This window comes from Peromyscus californicus, unplaced genomic scaffold (assembly GCF_007827085.1).
Source record: "Peromyscus californicus insignis strain IS unplaced genomic scaffold, ASM782708v3 Scaffold_8__1_contigs__length_139910024, whole genome shotgun sequence".
Taxonomy (NCBI): Eukaryota; Metazoa; Chordata; class Mammalia; order Rodentia; family Cricetidae; genus Peromyscus; species Peromyscus californicus.
Genome location: NW_026294606.1, coordinates 49,996,739 through 50,013,462, shown reverse-complemented (window position 1 = coordinate 50,013,462; position 16,724 = coordinate 49,996,739). Strand labels below are relative to the sequence as shown.

Genomic DNA, 16,724 nt, shown 5'->3' with positions numbered 1-16,724 from the left:
GTCTAGACTCCTTACAGACATGCTGGAGGAGAAAATTCTTGCTTCCTATGAAGAGGTGCACGTGCATGCTCCAACATGGACAACAGAGGAGGTGGGAAGGAAAGGTGATGCTTGTGCCTCAAATCCACACACAACTAAATATCATGTGGGATAAATGCTTATGCAGACACAAATAAATGGGTAGTTAATGTAAAGGTGAAGAATGGAAAGTAAATTTATGAAGACCAATGCAAGAGAGAGAGGAGGAGAAGAGGATTTTACTACTTTAACACTTAAGCGTTCTGAAAGTCCCTCCATTTTTCCCCAGTTACCTGTAGTTTAACTGGCTCTGGGAGTTTCATCTGGAGCAGGCCTTCCTTGGGCCTTTTGGCCCCTTTGGCTTCTTCTTCACATATTCCTTCCAGCTTAGAGTCTTCTGCACTGATCTCCTTCTCTGGGGCTCCTCCTTCCTCCTCTGGAGTGGCAGCTTCCTTAAACACACTGGGCTCAATCAACTGCAGGATGTGTTTCAAATCCTCGTTGTGAAAGACACCCATGATGAGCAGGGTGTAGAAGAGTTTGATGAGAGGTACAAAGAGGAACTCTGTGGTCCCACCTACAGGGTCCCGTGCATGGAGGCTGCCCTCCTTCACTGCTTCTGTGAGCATCTGGATGGTCTTGGCCTTGAGGATATCCAACGGAAACTCGGGACTATATTGATAACATTCACTGCTAATGCTCACAAAACTAGGGGAGGAAAACTGCATCCGAGGCCGGAGGGAGGTACTGAGGCCAATGCCTGGGAGACCATGTTTCTTGTTCTCATTGGGGAAGAGGGTGATGCTCTTTGTCTCCTCTGTCATAGGGACAATGAACTCATTGTTCATCATGAGCCTGGCAGTGGCATAGGAGCTGAGGTGTATGTCAATCAGCAGGTCATAATAGCCAGCGCGCAGCAAGCCAGGCATGTACTTGTTCTCAATGGCATAGAGCAGCTGAGGTTCGTCCACGTGACTGCACAGTGCATGGGCCACCCGGTGATTCCCAAGGGCACAGACAGCAGAGTAGAGGCGGAGGGTGTGATAGTGAAACTGCAGCAACTCGTCCTGCTCTGTCAGCTCTAAGATATCAACAGATCTGTGGAAGGGAGGACAGAGCTAAGGGAGCAGACATGAGCATCCTTTAACTTTCTGACATGTAGTGGTTTCACAGTATTTGTAAGTCATTTCTAGTTGGCTTACACGTTTTCTTACTTAGAGAATTTAAGTGAATGCTTCAGCCCTGAGTTCATCTAGAACTTCCTTCATCCTCCCTGGTAGTGAGGCTGTGAGCACCCTTTGAAATATGTGTGTTTCATCCCAAGTCTGGGACTCCTCAATTTCAGAGCCTGAGTATTCTTAGGGGAAATCCCAGCTTTCCTTTTATAACAGACTAACATGATGTGAAAACAGAAAGCTTCACCTTGGATCATAGTGCTGCTATCTCTGTACTATGACCATGACAGGTCAGAAATGGGTCAACAGAGCACTCACCCTCTGACGTAAAGTATCCTCAGGCATCCTGCACAGACTTCAGCATCACCTGACAGAACTACCTATGTTTCCACAAAGTACATGCATACAGCTCATGAAACAAGCAATGTGAATGGCATTTTCCTCTTAACAAAAAAAAGGGACAATTACCTGAACCCTTTTTCATATACTCATGGGCGTGAAGGCATGCACTGAAGTGTGATAGACCTACGAGGTGTCACACCCTTAAATAAAACTGGCTCTCCTTCCCCCAGTAGCCATCAACTGCCAATAACTCTGTTAGAGGCCTTGTGAGACCCTTCCCCATCCATCCTGAAATGTTGACTGGCTTGATCTCAGACACCATATGCAGATATTCTCAGCTGCTGGGAGTTTATAAGTGCAATGATTCAGTCATGTGCAGAATTCATTGCTCCAGGCCTCCCCGATTTTGGCTCTTACAATCTTTCCACCCCTTCTTCCTCAATGTTCCCTGAGCCTTGTGGGAGGCGTAATAAAGATTTCTCACTTGGAGCTGAGCACCACAGTCACATATTTTCTTCACCTTGACTAGCTGTGAGTCTCCCCACATTCTGCCATGCACTGCCTTAAGAATTGTCTCTGATAATGGTACCCTAATCTACGCCACCCTGGATCTTTAAATCAGGCCACTTTGTTTCTCTTAAACCATATGGCCAGATGATACCTATCATCACTTCTGCTAATGCACATGTTTCCTTGGATGTGTCTATATGTTCTACCAATTTTAAATCATAAATAGGTCATGGGAGACACCAGCATTAAAAGCAGAACCATGGCATATCCTTGATCAAAAGAAGGACCTGCTAATCCAGAGAGAACTTCCTCCACTGCTTTCTTCCTCTACTGTCAGCCTAGAAGAGCAATAGGAGACCCATAACATAGACCTTGAGCCAGAAACAAATGCTCATTTGAGAGCTACTGATTTCTTTAGCTTGTTTGTAACTACATCAAAATCAGACAAATATAACTCATCCTACCTTTAACAGCCCCCCGAGGGAGGAACTATTTCATATCTCAATAATTCTCATTAATTCATCAGTGATTACTGTGTAGAACACATTAGGCACTGTGTACAGACAGTGTAAAGAGCACAAGCAAGCTTGCATCCCTCGAGCAGCTCACTCTCCAGTTGTGGAGACAAAGCCATATCCCTTCCCCAAAGAAGAAATTAAATAATAATTGCAGGGATGAAGAGCTGGCTCAGAAGTTAAGAGCACTTGCTGCTCTTCCAGGACCTACAACAGGTGGCTCACAATTACTCATAACTGCAACTCTAGGGAATCCAATGGCCCCTTCTGGCCTCCACAGATATCTGCACACCCATGGCTTACCCACATATAAATTTAAAAATAGAGAGAGAATGCTGGACATGGTAGTTCATGTCTTTAATACCAGCACCAGGGAGGCAGAAGCAGGCAGATCTCTGTCTTCGAAGACAGCCTGGTCTATGTGTGCAAGTTCCAGGCCAGTGAGGTCTTAAAATTAAATAACAATTATGATGTACATTAGGAAAAAAATGCTGACACATATCTACCACCATCTCCAACTTCAAAAGAGTTTCCTATGTCACTGGGACTCCTCTTCTCAGGAAATCAAATCTTATCAGATTTTCCTGTGACTGCAGGGGAGCATGACTCAGGTCAGGTCGAGACTGGTCACTAAGGTCAGTAAAGAGGGTGATGTGATCACTTGAGTGTCTGTCTTCACTTGTGGTGTTTATTCTGGTGCCCTTGCCATCTCAGGAACTTCATTCCAATCACTTTTTTTTTTTAATGCAGCTGTGGTTCTCAGGTTTAGGGAAATATCAAATCATGTATGAATTCTAGTGAAGCTTTAGATTACCCACTCTCTTACATATGTAGTTATCACAAATGATATCAGTGATGATGATCATGACATCACAAAATATTCTAGTCTATGTAAAGTTTTCTACCAATTAATAAGAGAATCTTTCCAGCCCCAAAAGGAATTATTCTCTAGTATTTTTTTTCTTTTTTCTTTCTTTTTAAAGAAAACATCAGCAGATACAAAACTCTGATAAAAAATTTACCTCACACAAAAAGAAAAAAAACTAAATCAACCTAACATCTAAAGTATATGTGTGTATACATATATACATGTATACATACATATCCAATAACAAATAAAAGCGTTCGGAGAATTTCATATATAAGTACAATCAAATGTCATAGTATCTACCACTTCTGCAAACCCCTCTGGAATTATCCCAACTGTCAACATCCTCTTCTCAAATTCATGCCCTCTTCTTCCTTTATAATATATATGACATGTATGTTTTTAAGCCTATATCCTAATGAGTCCAACTAGTCTTGCCCATACACACACAGGAGTAGGTCTGGCCATTCTCTTATGACTCCTATATATATAAGACACTCCTCCCCTTACCAACCTTTGATGGTCTAAAATTCAGCCAAGCTCCTACAATTACTTTTAGACCACAGACTTGAAAAGGACAGTGGGGGTATATGAGATTCACTTGATTTATTACCTAGTATTTTCATGTTACCTTGACACGTAACTCTTGATGCACAGCTTAAGAACCTCAGCTCCTAATCCATAACAGTTGCTGAAGTGAAATCACTGAGATTAAGGGAAGCCACAGAAGACTGGGGAGCCAAAGAATATGCCTCCTCTGAGTCTTGACATTGTCTTTACTGCCTAGAACACACCTAAGTTTGCTACAAATGTACTCTCGCTGTCTTCATGCTTTTCCTCTTTAAGCTTCTTGCTTTCAGTTTTTCACACGTTTAAAATGAAAAATTTCATAAAGTGGTTCCTAGGATCTCATCCCCCAAGATCTCCCAGTTGTGATCGTTAAAGCTTCAGTAAGTCTCAGAGATAACAAAGTGGTTGAGAAATACGCTGAAGTCTGAGCTACACAGGCCATTGTGAGTGTGAGTGTGTGTGAGTGTGTGAGTGTGTGTGTGTGCATGCACATGCACACATGTGTATAGAGGTCAGAGGCCAGCTTTGGGTATCATTCCTCATGAGCCATCTACCTTCTATTTATTTATTTATTTATTTATTTATTTATTTATTTATTTTTTAATTTTTTTATTTTTATTTTTATTTTTTTTTTTGGTTTTTCGAGACAGGGTTTCTCTGTGTAGCTTTGCGCCTCTCCTGGAACTCACTTGGTAGCCCAGACTGGCCTCGAACTCACAGAGATCCGCCTGGCTCTGCCTCCGGCTCAGCCGTTAAAGGCTAGGCTCACAACCAAAAATATTTTTTTTAAGCTAGGCTGGATGATCAGTGATCCCATATGCTTGCCTTCCCCCTCTAGCACTGGGGTTACAAACACAAACCACCACACCCACACTAGGATTTTGGCACATGGGTTCTGGAGATCCAACTTGAGTCCTCACACTTTACTATCTCCCTGCCCCAGACCATTCTTTTGAAACACATTTTATTTCCCTAATCTATCCCTCATCCTGAAAGTCTAGTTCTAAATGCTCCATCAAGTAGTGACAGGTGACTGGGGCTGACCTGTTCTCCTCAGGGATGTGGAGGGACATGAACTGTAGAGGATCAAGACACTGCACCAGCCAGCCTTGGCGTTCACTGATTCGAGAGACATCCACCTTCAAGAACTGGTTGGGCATCCGGCTCCACAGGACATGTGACAGGAACTGCACATGCAGTCGTGGAGGACACTGGGGCACTGGGTTTTTGTGCTCACTTTTAAACAATCCCGCTGAGAGAGGCATCACATTCTAGAGCATGGAGCAGAGGGAAAAAAAAAGAGAAAGAAAAGAAAAGAAAAAAAGGTTATTGCTCATGTCACTTGGGGCTCCTAACACACTGACTGATAGGCTAAATAGGAAAGAGTTGGTATAAATAAGATGCACTGTGAGTTAAGATTGTGCAGATACAAAAAATAGAAAATTAGTTTAAAATTTCCTGAAAGACCAAATGGGGGAAAAGGTGGTGAGAAAACAGCTAAAATTTCAGGATTTCAGGGCAGGGACACCAGTTTTAAAGAATATGTCTTCCCCATGTGTACCATGCAAGTATGACCAAGCATAGACTGTATCCATGATGTTGCTTCACAGGGCTAGTCCCAGAGGAAACTGGCAAGGCTTTAGGGTACCATGTGGTGGTATTGTGTTCCCCAAAATATTGTGCACTCTAATAAACTTATCTGGGGTCAGAGAACAGAACAGTCACAATATTAAACATAGAGGTTAGGCAGTGGTAGCACACACACCTTTAATCCTAGCATTCCAGAGGCAGAGATCCACCTGGATCTCTGTGAGTTCAAGGCCACACTGGAAACAGCCAAGCATGGTGACTCACACCTTTAATCCCAGGAAGTAATGGCAGGAGGCAGAAAGGTATTTAAGGCATGAGGACAAGGAACTATAGCCTGGTTAAGCTTTTAGGCTTTTGAGCAGCAATTCAGCAGAGAGCCATTTGGATGAGGACTCAGAAACTTCCAGTCTGAGGAAACAGGGTCAGCTGAGGAACTGGCAAGGTGAGGTGGCTGTGGCTTGTTCTGCTTCTCTGATCTTCCAGCATTCACCCCAATACCTGGCTCTCGGGTTTGTTTTTATTAATAAGACCTTCTAACAATTCGTGCAACAGTACCACACAATTTTTTACTGGAGGAGATTCTACTAAGTGCTCTTTCTTATCGTCTGCCCTGTCACCCCTGTTTCAAGCACACCCTATTTAACCTGCAGCACAGAGACAGCTGAGTGGGTGTACCCATGTATCCCCCATGAAAGTCAAATGAACCTGATGGTAACCAGCACTGCTTATTTTTCCTCCACCTGGAATGGGCTGTGTCAGCCAGCCTTAGTTCCTCTAGATTCAGAAAGCAAGCTCTCTGCATTGCCCAGAAGTGTTCCTTCCTGCATGTTGCTTAAGCCTTTCCTGATTGCCTCCACTAGAAGCCCTGAAAACAATGTCTGACCTCTGCCTGAGCTCCAGGCTCTCTTCCCTTTTGATGAGCCTTGGACTATTCTCTATAGGTGCTTCACCTTCCTGCTATTTCTTAACCCCTCTTAGGACTGGAAAAGAATACATTTGCTAAAGCGCTCAGGCATTGTTTTAGATACTGAGACTATGTTAATGAACAAACCAAACAAGGCCCTTGCTCTCTTACAGCTTCCATTTTTCTTGGAGATGTAAAGAAAAGCAGAAGGGGCGGGGAGCTATGAAAGACAATGCCTGAGCTCTTTAGAATATTTATTCTTTTCCTTCTCCCAGAAAACAGTATGAGCCCTCCAGTTCTTCTCCATTATGATTCTCAAGGCCCTCAGCACAGCCCCCGTGTAAACAGTATCAGATCAGCAGTACACACTTACCTATGTCCCCTCTCTCATTCTGCACCTCCATGTTCCTACCTACCAGTATGCTATTCCAAGGCAAATTGCACTACACTCAAAACCCCTCTTCAAATGTCAGTAAACACCCCTACACAATACATCCCAACTTTTCAGCATAGCATGTGTTCTATAATGGAGTGGTATTTGCTCCACCCATGATCTTGGGCTCTAGGGCCTGAAGGAGGCAGTGCTTCTTGCTGTTGTATGTGACCTCTTAAGAGGTAAGGGAGAGCTGGGTGATGGTGGCTCACACCTTTAATCTCAGCACTTGGAAGGGAGAGGCAGGTGGATCTCTGTGAGTTCGAGGCCAGTCTAGTCTACAAAGGGAAAGGCGCAAAGCTACACAGAGAAACCCTGTCTCGAAAAAAAAAAAAAAAAAAAAAAAAAAAAGAGGTAAGGGAGAAGAGAGAGAGTCCCTTCTCCCTGCTGCCTGCTTCAGGGTCTGATTGGACTGCCAGGTGGATTCACTCCCCTCAGAACATCAGAACAGAGGACTACTTCAGCTGTTAAGTCTGAACTTGTCACTCTCTACCCATGCCTCAGCAGGAATCCTCTAGTGCACCACAGTGACCCACTTAAACCTCATTACTTTCACTCTTCAGATTTCTGTCTTCTCTCTCCCTCTACCAAGAGGGCCTTCTCCTGGTAAATGCACCTGGACAATCATGATTGACAATAAAGCAATCAACCCAAATATCATCTCCACCTCCTCTGCCCAGTGCATCTTAGCTATTCTCCCATTTATATCTCCAGAGAACCTTACAGATCATTCTCTCCTCAATGTATGGTTTCAAGGACTGACATCTGGTTACCAGATCAATGATTTATTGTGTACAGTTTAGTGGGGTTTTTTTTCTTCTCTATAAGCTTTGCTTTATTGAACAATATATTCAAAACAAAGGAACTCTTGAATTATGTTATCAGTGACCTGAAAGAGATTTCCAAATGTGGCTATTTTTCTTCTAAAGAATATCTATATTGGTAATAAAATAGAGCATCCATTTTGGGAGCACATGCTAGGCACTAATAGAAAATAATAGGAATGCCACATTATAGACTGTCCTGATTAGTTTTTATTATCATCTTGACACAACCTAAAATTGCTTGGGAAAGGGAACCTCAATTAAAGCTACTGACTCCAGGCCTGAAGTGATACCTCAGCAGTCAAAAGCACTTACTGCTCTTACAGAGAACCTGGGTTTGGTTCCTAGCACTGACATGGCAGCTCATAACCATCTGTAACTCCAGTGTCAGAGTATCTGTTGCCCTCTTCTGGTCGCCAAAGGTACCACACACACACACACACACACACACACACACACACACATATTACACATACACACATGCAGCCTAGGCACTAATAATAAAATAAAAATATAGAGATAAATAAATGGCTGAATAATTGTTCCACAATGGGCTCGTCTGGTGTAGGAGGACCCAGCCCATTGTGGGTGGTAACAGCACTAGGCTCCTGGGCTGCATAAGAAAGCTATCTGAGCAAGCCAGAGAGGGGCAGCATTCCTCAGTGTTTCCTCCCCTGACTTCCCTCAGAGATGGACTCTTACCTGGAATTATAAACTGAAATAGCTCCTCCAAGCTGCTTTTGGTCAGCGTGTTTTATTACAGCAATAGTAGAAAACTACAACAGAGTCTTTCTTACCTTTATTCTGCCCAACTCAAACTGGAAAACATTGGGACTTGTAGCTTGTGCAAAAACTGCAGGAAATAATTTTGTACTTGGCTCCACCTTAAATGAACAAATGAGTGTGTGATTTTAGTAAAGAAAGGAGAGACAGGAGGCAAAGAAACAAGCATTTCCTTTATAACAACCAAGAGGCACACGAAAGAAGGAGACTAGAGATTTTCCCTTTCCATCTTGTGACTATCCTGTCAATAATCACTGGATTCATCATTGAACAGACAGCTCTGGAGGGAAATACCGTTAACTCCAAAAGGCTTATGGTGCTGCAAATATGCAAAAGATAATTGTACATGTCATAAACTCATTTCTGTTTTCCTTCTCTCTTAATTTCTAAGATTTTCATCTTAGGAAATGTGCTTCCCTGTAGCAGGAGCAAAAGCCTAAGGCCAACTCTGACCACGTACCTGATAGTAAGTACTTAGCTCCTTGCCATTGGCAATGAATGTGAGCAGCCCACTGGCAGCATCCACCACACAGCCAATCTCCAGACCATTGCTGTTGTTTCGCCCTTGTCCAGGACTCATGCTCTCTCCCGCACACACCATATAGCAGTTGCTGCGTTTGATGCTGAATTAAAGAAAGAACAATGGACATTTGTATCCTTGTACAAACACAGGAGAAAGTAAGTGTATCTTGCAAACTAAGCCTAAATTATGCTGTGCAAGCAACAAGCTCATGCTGTAATGGGAGAGATGCAAAATGGGCCCAAGTCTGTGATTCTGAGCAGTACTTCATTGACTGCAGGGGACAGGCTACATCAGGTCTGTCACATGTCTAATTTTCACACCTAATGAGACAGGCCAATGAGCTTGACACCAAATAAGAATTGATCTGTACCTCTTCTGCAAAACAAACAAACAACAAAAAAAGAAAACTCAAACCAAACTGGACCCTTTTTTTTCTGAGGTTCAAAAAAGTTTGACTATTGAATAATTATCCAAATTTGAATTTTCACCACCACCACCACCCTACACACACACACCACTACTTGTTCTGAGATGAGAGAACTCCCCAGGTGAGATAAAATCCCCAGGAAAATTCTCTATGAGTCATGAGTGCTACCAAAATATATCTGACCAAAATGGTGTGTATTTATGCATAATTTCTGGTGATGCTACAAAGGACAGTTAAGTAGATAATGCACACAGCAACGATGACTATAAACTCCATCTGACTTCACCTTCACCAGAACCTGCGTTAGAAAGTTCTATTCCATTCTCTTAGGTGCACTACAGCCAACACATCACAAGACTAGCGAGGAAAAGCCAGAGGCAGGCAGGAAAGGCAGCAAAAACAAACAGGCTGGGATAAAGTCCTTTTCGGATCGTCCAAATGCAGGCTGCATTTCTTTGCACTAGGCACCCTGTACTCGGTGATTCTCCCTCGTCCTGTTTCCAACTCTACTAACCCATCAGTTATAGCATTCTTATATGAGTCAGTGTTTGCCGTGCATGGTTGCCATCTTTGAAAATTAAATACATGTCCAGATTATTCTTTAAAAGACATGGTATTTGGGGTCCCATGTTGATAGCAAGTACTCTTTGAGGCTTTTGCAAAAGCCCTCATCCATCTGCAGTGCTGGGGGAGGGGCAGTGCATTTCCCAGATCACCAAAAAGGATGGCTCAGCTGAAGAAGAAAAGCAACACTATGGAAGACTCTTTCTGAGACCTGTCATAGCAGATCAGAGAGGATCGCATGGGCGCACAGGGTAGAAGCAAATGGGAGGATCTTCTCTTGTCTTATTCTGCAAGGAAGATGGCCTTCTTCACTTTTTTGAAGGTTTGGTTTGAGTTCGGTGTTTTACAAATGAGAAAGGATGGTACACAAAATGTAACTGACTTACCCGAGGCCACACAGCGAGTCAAGGGCAAAGCTGAGGAAAGAATCCACTGGTCCTCAGTCGGAGTTCAACGGTGTGCCCCTTGTCTAACTCACTCTAAGCTGCGAGCCCACTCCCTCCCCACTACACAGCCAGTCCCCAGGAGGCTTATCAGACCATAGGCACTCCGCCTCGATTCACTCATCTCTCATCCTAAGACCTAGTATTGGCAACTTAAGTCCTTTGTTGCAGCACCTGAAGAACATGTGCTCCTTACCCTAAAGGACGCTGTATTCTTATTATATGATTTTTGCTTTTAATATATTTAGATTCCTTGCTGGTTTGTATGCATGAGAAAAGAGGACATTGACATCAATGGCTTAATTACATCATCCTATAAATGAAAATATCCTGAATACAAAAATCCAAGAAACAAGAGTATCTAGGCCTATCAATATTTTCTCAGACACAATTCTGTGGAAAACACTGGAAGAACCAACCTCTCGTGTACTTTTCCTTTTTCATCCCCTAGAGTGACAGTCACCGTGCGCACTCTGTCCAAATCAAAGCCTGTGTCGTACTGGTGGAAGTCAGATGTAATCCAGCCCACCCAGACATTAGCAGGTTCTTGTCCAGGAAAGATCCTCACTGAGTAATAGTACTGTGGAGACAGAGGAACGAAGTGTGGGCAGTGTGAAACAAGACAAAACAAAATGTGGGTGTCATCTGAGCCTTTGAATACACTTCTTTATTTAAGATCATTTGGCTGAATTAGAGGGTACAGGCAGAGGGGGCTAGTATTCAAAAGGATTAGGATCAAGTGGTTATAAGTATTTTCTACTCTTCTAGAGGACCAAGAACACATATTGGGCAGTTTACAACTAACTGTCCATCACTGCAACTCCAAGTGATTCTGACCTCCACAGGCACCCCCTCCACATAACATTCTCTCTCACACACACACAGAAATGAAAAAAATTAAGATTATATGTGAGAACATGACAAATAATGGGAGGTTTGTACATTCCTAGGTATGTGTGTGCATACATGTACCTAGGAATGTATATATACATGTAGTTTTACATATATCACATACATACACACATGCACATACACGATAGGTATCAATTTGTTAGACAGATAAATTTTCAATTCCTTAAATGTCTGCAGGTACATGAGAGTTTCACTTTGGTCACAGGCCTCTTTACATATGTGTGGCTTCTCCTTTCTCTTACATGTAACATTCCAAAATCTGAAGTCATTCCTTTGGCTTCTTTGATGCATGGACATCAAACTCATACACAGAAGTACCAAAAGACTAGAGAGACAATTCAGCAGTTAGTAGCATGTGTTGCTCTTGCAGAGTACTCGGGTTTGGTTTGCAGCATTCACATGGTAGATTTCGACTACCTGTGACTCATTCCCAAGGGAGCCAACGCCCTCTTCTGGTGTGTGTCCACTATCACTGCATGCACATTATGTACACATTTACATGCAAGCAAGCATTTATACATATAAAATAAAAACAAATAACTTTTAAAAAGTAACTGAGAAGCACTCTACAATAGATACAACTATTTTTTTTTCTAATTTGGCATTCTAGATACATAAATCTGAACATTTTAAATGGCAGACGGCAAAAGTTGGGTCCCATGGAAAGTATAATAAATTATCTGCTCTCAGACAATTTGCTAAGATTAACTAAATTATATGGACTTTAAAAAGTCCAGTGGAATTGTCAAATTTCATCAAGAAACTACACATCAAAGTCTGAATTATAGATGTCCATAAAGACTGTTACTTAAAATAGTTCTCATTCCTTAACAGACATCACAATACAAGCTTTGCTACAAAATTTCTATCCCCAAAATATGTCGAAAAATATAAGCAAATGATTGCTTTTAAAATGTTATTCAGCTGAGTGTGGTGGTGCATGCCTATAATACCTATACTACAAAGGTTGAGGTAAGAGGATAGAGTTCAAGGGTAGCTTTGAATATATAGTGAGCTACTGTCTCAAAAAAACAAAATAAGGGCTAAGGACAGTTAGCAGAGTGTTTGTGTATCATGCAAAAAGTCCTGGATACCATCCCCTAGCACCACATAACCTGGGAGTGGTGACACATTCCTATAATCTTAGCACATAGATGGAGGCAGGAGGATCAGGAGTTCAAAGTCATCTTCAGCTACAAAGCAAGTTCAAAGCCAGCCTAGGCTACAGTAGACCCTGCGTTACCCTCCACCAAAAAAAAAAAAAAAAAACCAAAAAACACTGTCAATATATCAAAGTACAGCATTTGAGATGGAAAGTACAACAAGTGCTTCAGGCACATACCGTGGATGTCTGCATCAGGTACTCATAGTCATCCCGGTCATCAGCAAGGACATCTTCAGTGAGTCTTGCAGAATGGCTTGTGCTGTAATCTGGCTTTGTCCTTCTAAGTAAGAATCTGTAACATTGAGAGGAGGAATAAGCATGTTCTGCCCACTTTGCATATGCGATCATTAGCCAAAAAAATCTTCAACAGGGCATTCTCCTTCCCAGAGAACATCTGGCTATAGTAGGAGAAGTTTTTGGTTGTCCCAACTTGGGTAGTGGAGCACTCTAACATCTAGTAGGTATATGTGAAGGGAATCACTCAATACCCTTTTAATTCCTAGGGCTGTCCCTACAATAAAAAAAAAATGGCCTGAGCAGAGTGGCAATAGCATTGCATTTGAGAAATACTGATCAATGCAGGAAAGGATGCTATGGTAACCTGTCTCTCTGATCACAGAAAATAGTATTTGCAGCAGTGATTCTCAACCTTGCTAATGCTGTGACCCTTTAATACAGTTCCTTATGTGTGGTAAGCCCCCAACATAAAATTACTTCGTTGCTACTTCATAACTGTAATTTTGCTACTATTATGAGTCATTACTAATGTCTGACATTCAGGATATCCAATATGCAACCTCCCAAGTGATCATGACCCCCAGGTTGAGAACCACTGATTTAGAGGGAATACTCTTTAAGTCTCAACCAAGAGTGTAAATATAGATAACTCTGAACAGATGACATTTGGGCTCATAAATTAGAAAAACATGAGTTGTGTTATGCTCCTCTATAAAATCTTCTGAGAATGAACGAATGAATACTAAAAATCTTTACCCTCTACTACAGATTGGGCCACTTGGTAACCATATAACTTAAAAACATACTGTAGCTGAGCTCAGTGCTTCACACCTGTAATGCCAGCACATAGCAGGTTGAAACAGGAAGACTGGCATGAATTCCAGGTCAGTCTGGCATACAGAGTGAGATTCTGTCTCAAAACATCCAAACCAAAGGCTAGAGAGACATTGTACTAGGTAATCTGCTTGCCACACAAGCATGAGGACCTGAGTTCAGATCATCAGTACCTATGTAAACAGCCAGATGCAAAAGTATATGCCTGTAATCCTAGAACTAGAGAGGCAGAGACAGATTCCTGGAGCTCACTGGACAGAAGGTCTAGCAGAACCAGCAAGCTCCAGGTTCTGTGAGAGACTTTACCTCCAAAAGTAAGGTACAGAATGAGAAGAGTAATCACCAGGCATCCTCCTCTGGCCTAAACACACATACACACACACACACACACACACACACACACACACACACACACACACACACGCACAGACATGCACATGCACACACACACTGAAATGCAAGTGCACCCACACACATGTATATACACACAAACAGCAACCCCAGCCCAGACAAGCCACCACACTATCTGCTAATCACCTTTGCTTTAGGCGTGAAGGCTTTTCCTGAGCATAATCTTTGTGGTTATTGAACTCTGGCTTCGGGGTTTCTTTGTCCTTATCAATGCGATCAGGTACCAGATGACCATGAGCTGTCTTCATCAGAACCTCAAAATCAGAGTCCACATCATAATCCTCTAGATCATTCTTGGGCCCATAGAGGCCTGCACCAGGGAGCCCTCCTGCCACTGTCTTCGAGAAGACTTCCGCACACTCAATGGGCATGCTCAGGCGGTAAAACATGATGTCAGTGTTGCTGTTCTGAGAACCAAAGGACTTCTGAGTGACCTTCAGACATGGAGAACTGTCAATGGTGCCATCTATTCTTGTTACCTAGCAGATGAAGAAGCCAGTTAGTTTTGAGTGTCAACTGAACACAATGTGGAGTTACTTGGGAAGAGCAATTATCTAGACTATATTGCCTTGTGGGCATGTCTATGAAAAATCTTCACTGTGGGTGGCACTATTCCCTAGGCAGGGAACCCTGGATTGTCCAAGAGTGGACAAAATGAGGTGAGCACATGCATGCATGTAATCACTGCCCTTTCTTCCTAACTATGGTTGTGATATAACCAACTCCCTCCAATTCCCACTGCTGGGACTCTCCCTCTGTGATGAATTGGAACTAGAACCTGAAACCTAGAGTTGAAAGCTAAAATAAACTCTCTCTTTCCTACATTGTTTTTTGTTTTTTTTTTCTGAGACAGGGTTTCTCTGTGTAGCTTTGCACCTTTCCTGGAACTCCCTTTGTAGACCAGGCTGGCCTTGAACTCACAGAGATCTGTCCGCCTCTGCCTCCCAAGTGCCGGGATTAAAGGCGTGCACCACCACCGCCCGGCTCTCCCTTACCTCTTAAGAGGTCACAAACAACAGCAAGAAGCACCGCCTCCTTCAGGTCCTAGAGCCCAAGGTCATGGGTGGAGCAAATACCACTACATTATAGGGTACATGGTATGCTGAAAGTTGGGATATATTATGTAGGGGTGTTTACTGACATTTGAAGAGGAGTGTTGAGTGTAGTGCGATTTGCCTTGAAATAGCATACTGGTAGGTAGGAACATGGAGGTGCAGAACGAGAGGGGGCATTGGTAAGTGTGTACTGCTGATCTGATACTGTTTACATGGGGGCTGTGCTAAGGGCCTTGAGAATCATAATGGAGAAGAACTGGAGGATTCATACTGTTTTCTGGGAGAATGAAAAGAATACATTTTCTAAAGAGCTCAAGCATTGTCTTTCATAGCTCCCCCCCCTTCTGCTTTTCTTTACATATCCAACAAGAAAAATGGAAGCTGTAAGAGAGCAAGGGCTTTGTTTTGTTTGTTCATTAACATATTCTCACGTAGGAGCTCCTATACATAAAGATATCCCACTTCTACTTTTGAGAAAAGGCTTGATTATTAAAGGAAAGGCAAACCTCGATGTGTTCATGGTTTGATGGGACTTGGAGGAACTGAGGAAGCCGCTTGCTCAGCCACATGGTGATGTCTCTATTTGTGTTAACAGCAAATGGTTCATAGCCTTCTTGTAAGCCACAGATGGTGAAATATTTCAAAGTGCTGACGTCCTTTCCAAAGTTCATCCTGCCTACTTGTGCCACCCCTAGGCTACAGACAGGGATGAAGCCTGGAACAAAAACAGAAATCACGATCTTCAGTATTTAATGTGAGATTCTCTTAGTAAGGCATAACAAGCAAATTGCTTCCCAAGTCCTGGCTCTGAGAAAACCATCAACCTGGAAAGAACACAGTGTAATGAAGAAACCGCTAACATTATGAGAGTAGAGGTGTATGATCCTGGCATTGTGATTTACTGACTAAAGACCTTATAAAAGTACATTCCTCCACCTGACCTCTAGGAATCTTGGAGTGTCCATTCCTACCAGTGCCTCCACACCATCAGGTATACATTCTTCTTTCATGAATGAAAGTGAGGAAGGACCAAGGACCAAGGGGAGTATGGATCTCTTTGCCTTGTTCTTCAACTAGCTAAAGGGCTCAATATGTTACAACATCAGACATGGCCAGTGCCACTGGCTTCTTTATATGTATTCTCAAGGAGAAAATGGCTAGAGGCGAACATTTGAAAGGTGTCTAGGGCTATATAGATGGCTCAGAGCTTAGAGCATGTATTGTTCCTACAGAGACATGGTTACAGTTCTTAGCACCCACATGCAGGCTCACAACCATCTGTAATTCTAGTTCCAGGGTATGCAACACCAGATTCTGGACTTCTTGAGCACCCAGTATACACGGTATATACACATACATATAGGTAAAACACCTATACAGATAAAACAAAAATCAAGAATTTTGAAGTGTTCACAGTTACTCTGATCTTTGAAGAGACTTTTTTTTCCCTCCTGGGATGAGTTAAGACTAGGCCTAGGAAAATGTATATAAATGCATGTGAGAGAACATACCTGTATGCATATGTATAGATGAATATATGTGTATATGTACTATACATAGATTATATATGCATATACATAGATATAATATGCCCAAGTTAAATGAATACATATACACATCA

General features: G+C 42.5%; 1 protein-coding gene across 1 annotated transcript in view; it reads right to left on the bottom strand.

The window, feature by feature from the left end:
• The window catches only part of Ryr2 (ryanodine receptor 2), a 594,119-nt gene that overhangs the window by 194,858 nt on the left and 382,537 nt on the right, over positions 1-16,724 (bottom strand). The window contains 8 exon segments of the mRNA XM_052728780.1: positions 312-1,116; positions 5,043-5,269; positions 8,547-8,633; positions 8,993-9,155; positions 10,909-11,069; positions 12,744-12,858; positions 14,175-14,527; positions 15,610-15,818. Coding sequence (XP_052584740.1) covers positions 312-1,116; positions 5,043-5,269; positions 8,547-8,633; positions 8,993-9,155; positions 10,909-11,069; positions 12,744-12,858; positions 14,175-14,527; positions 15,610-15,818 — 2,120 coding nt within the window.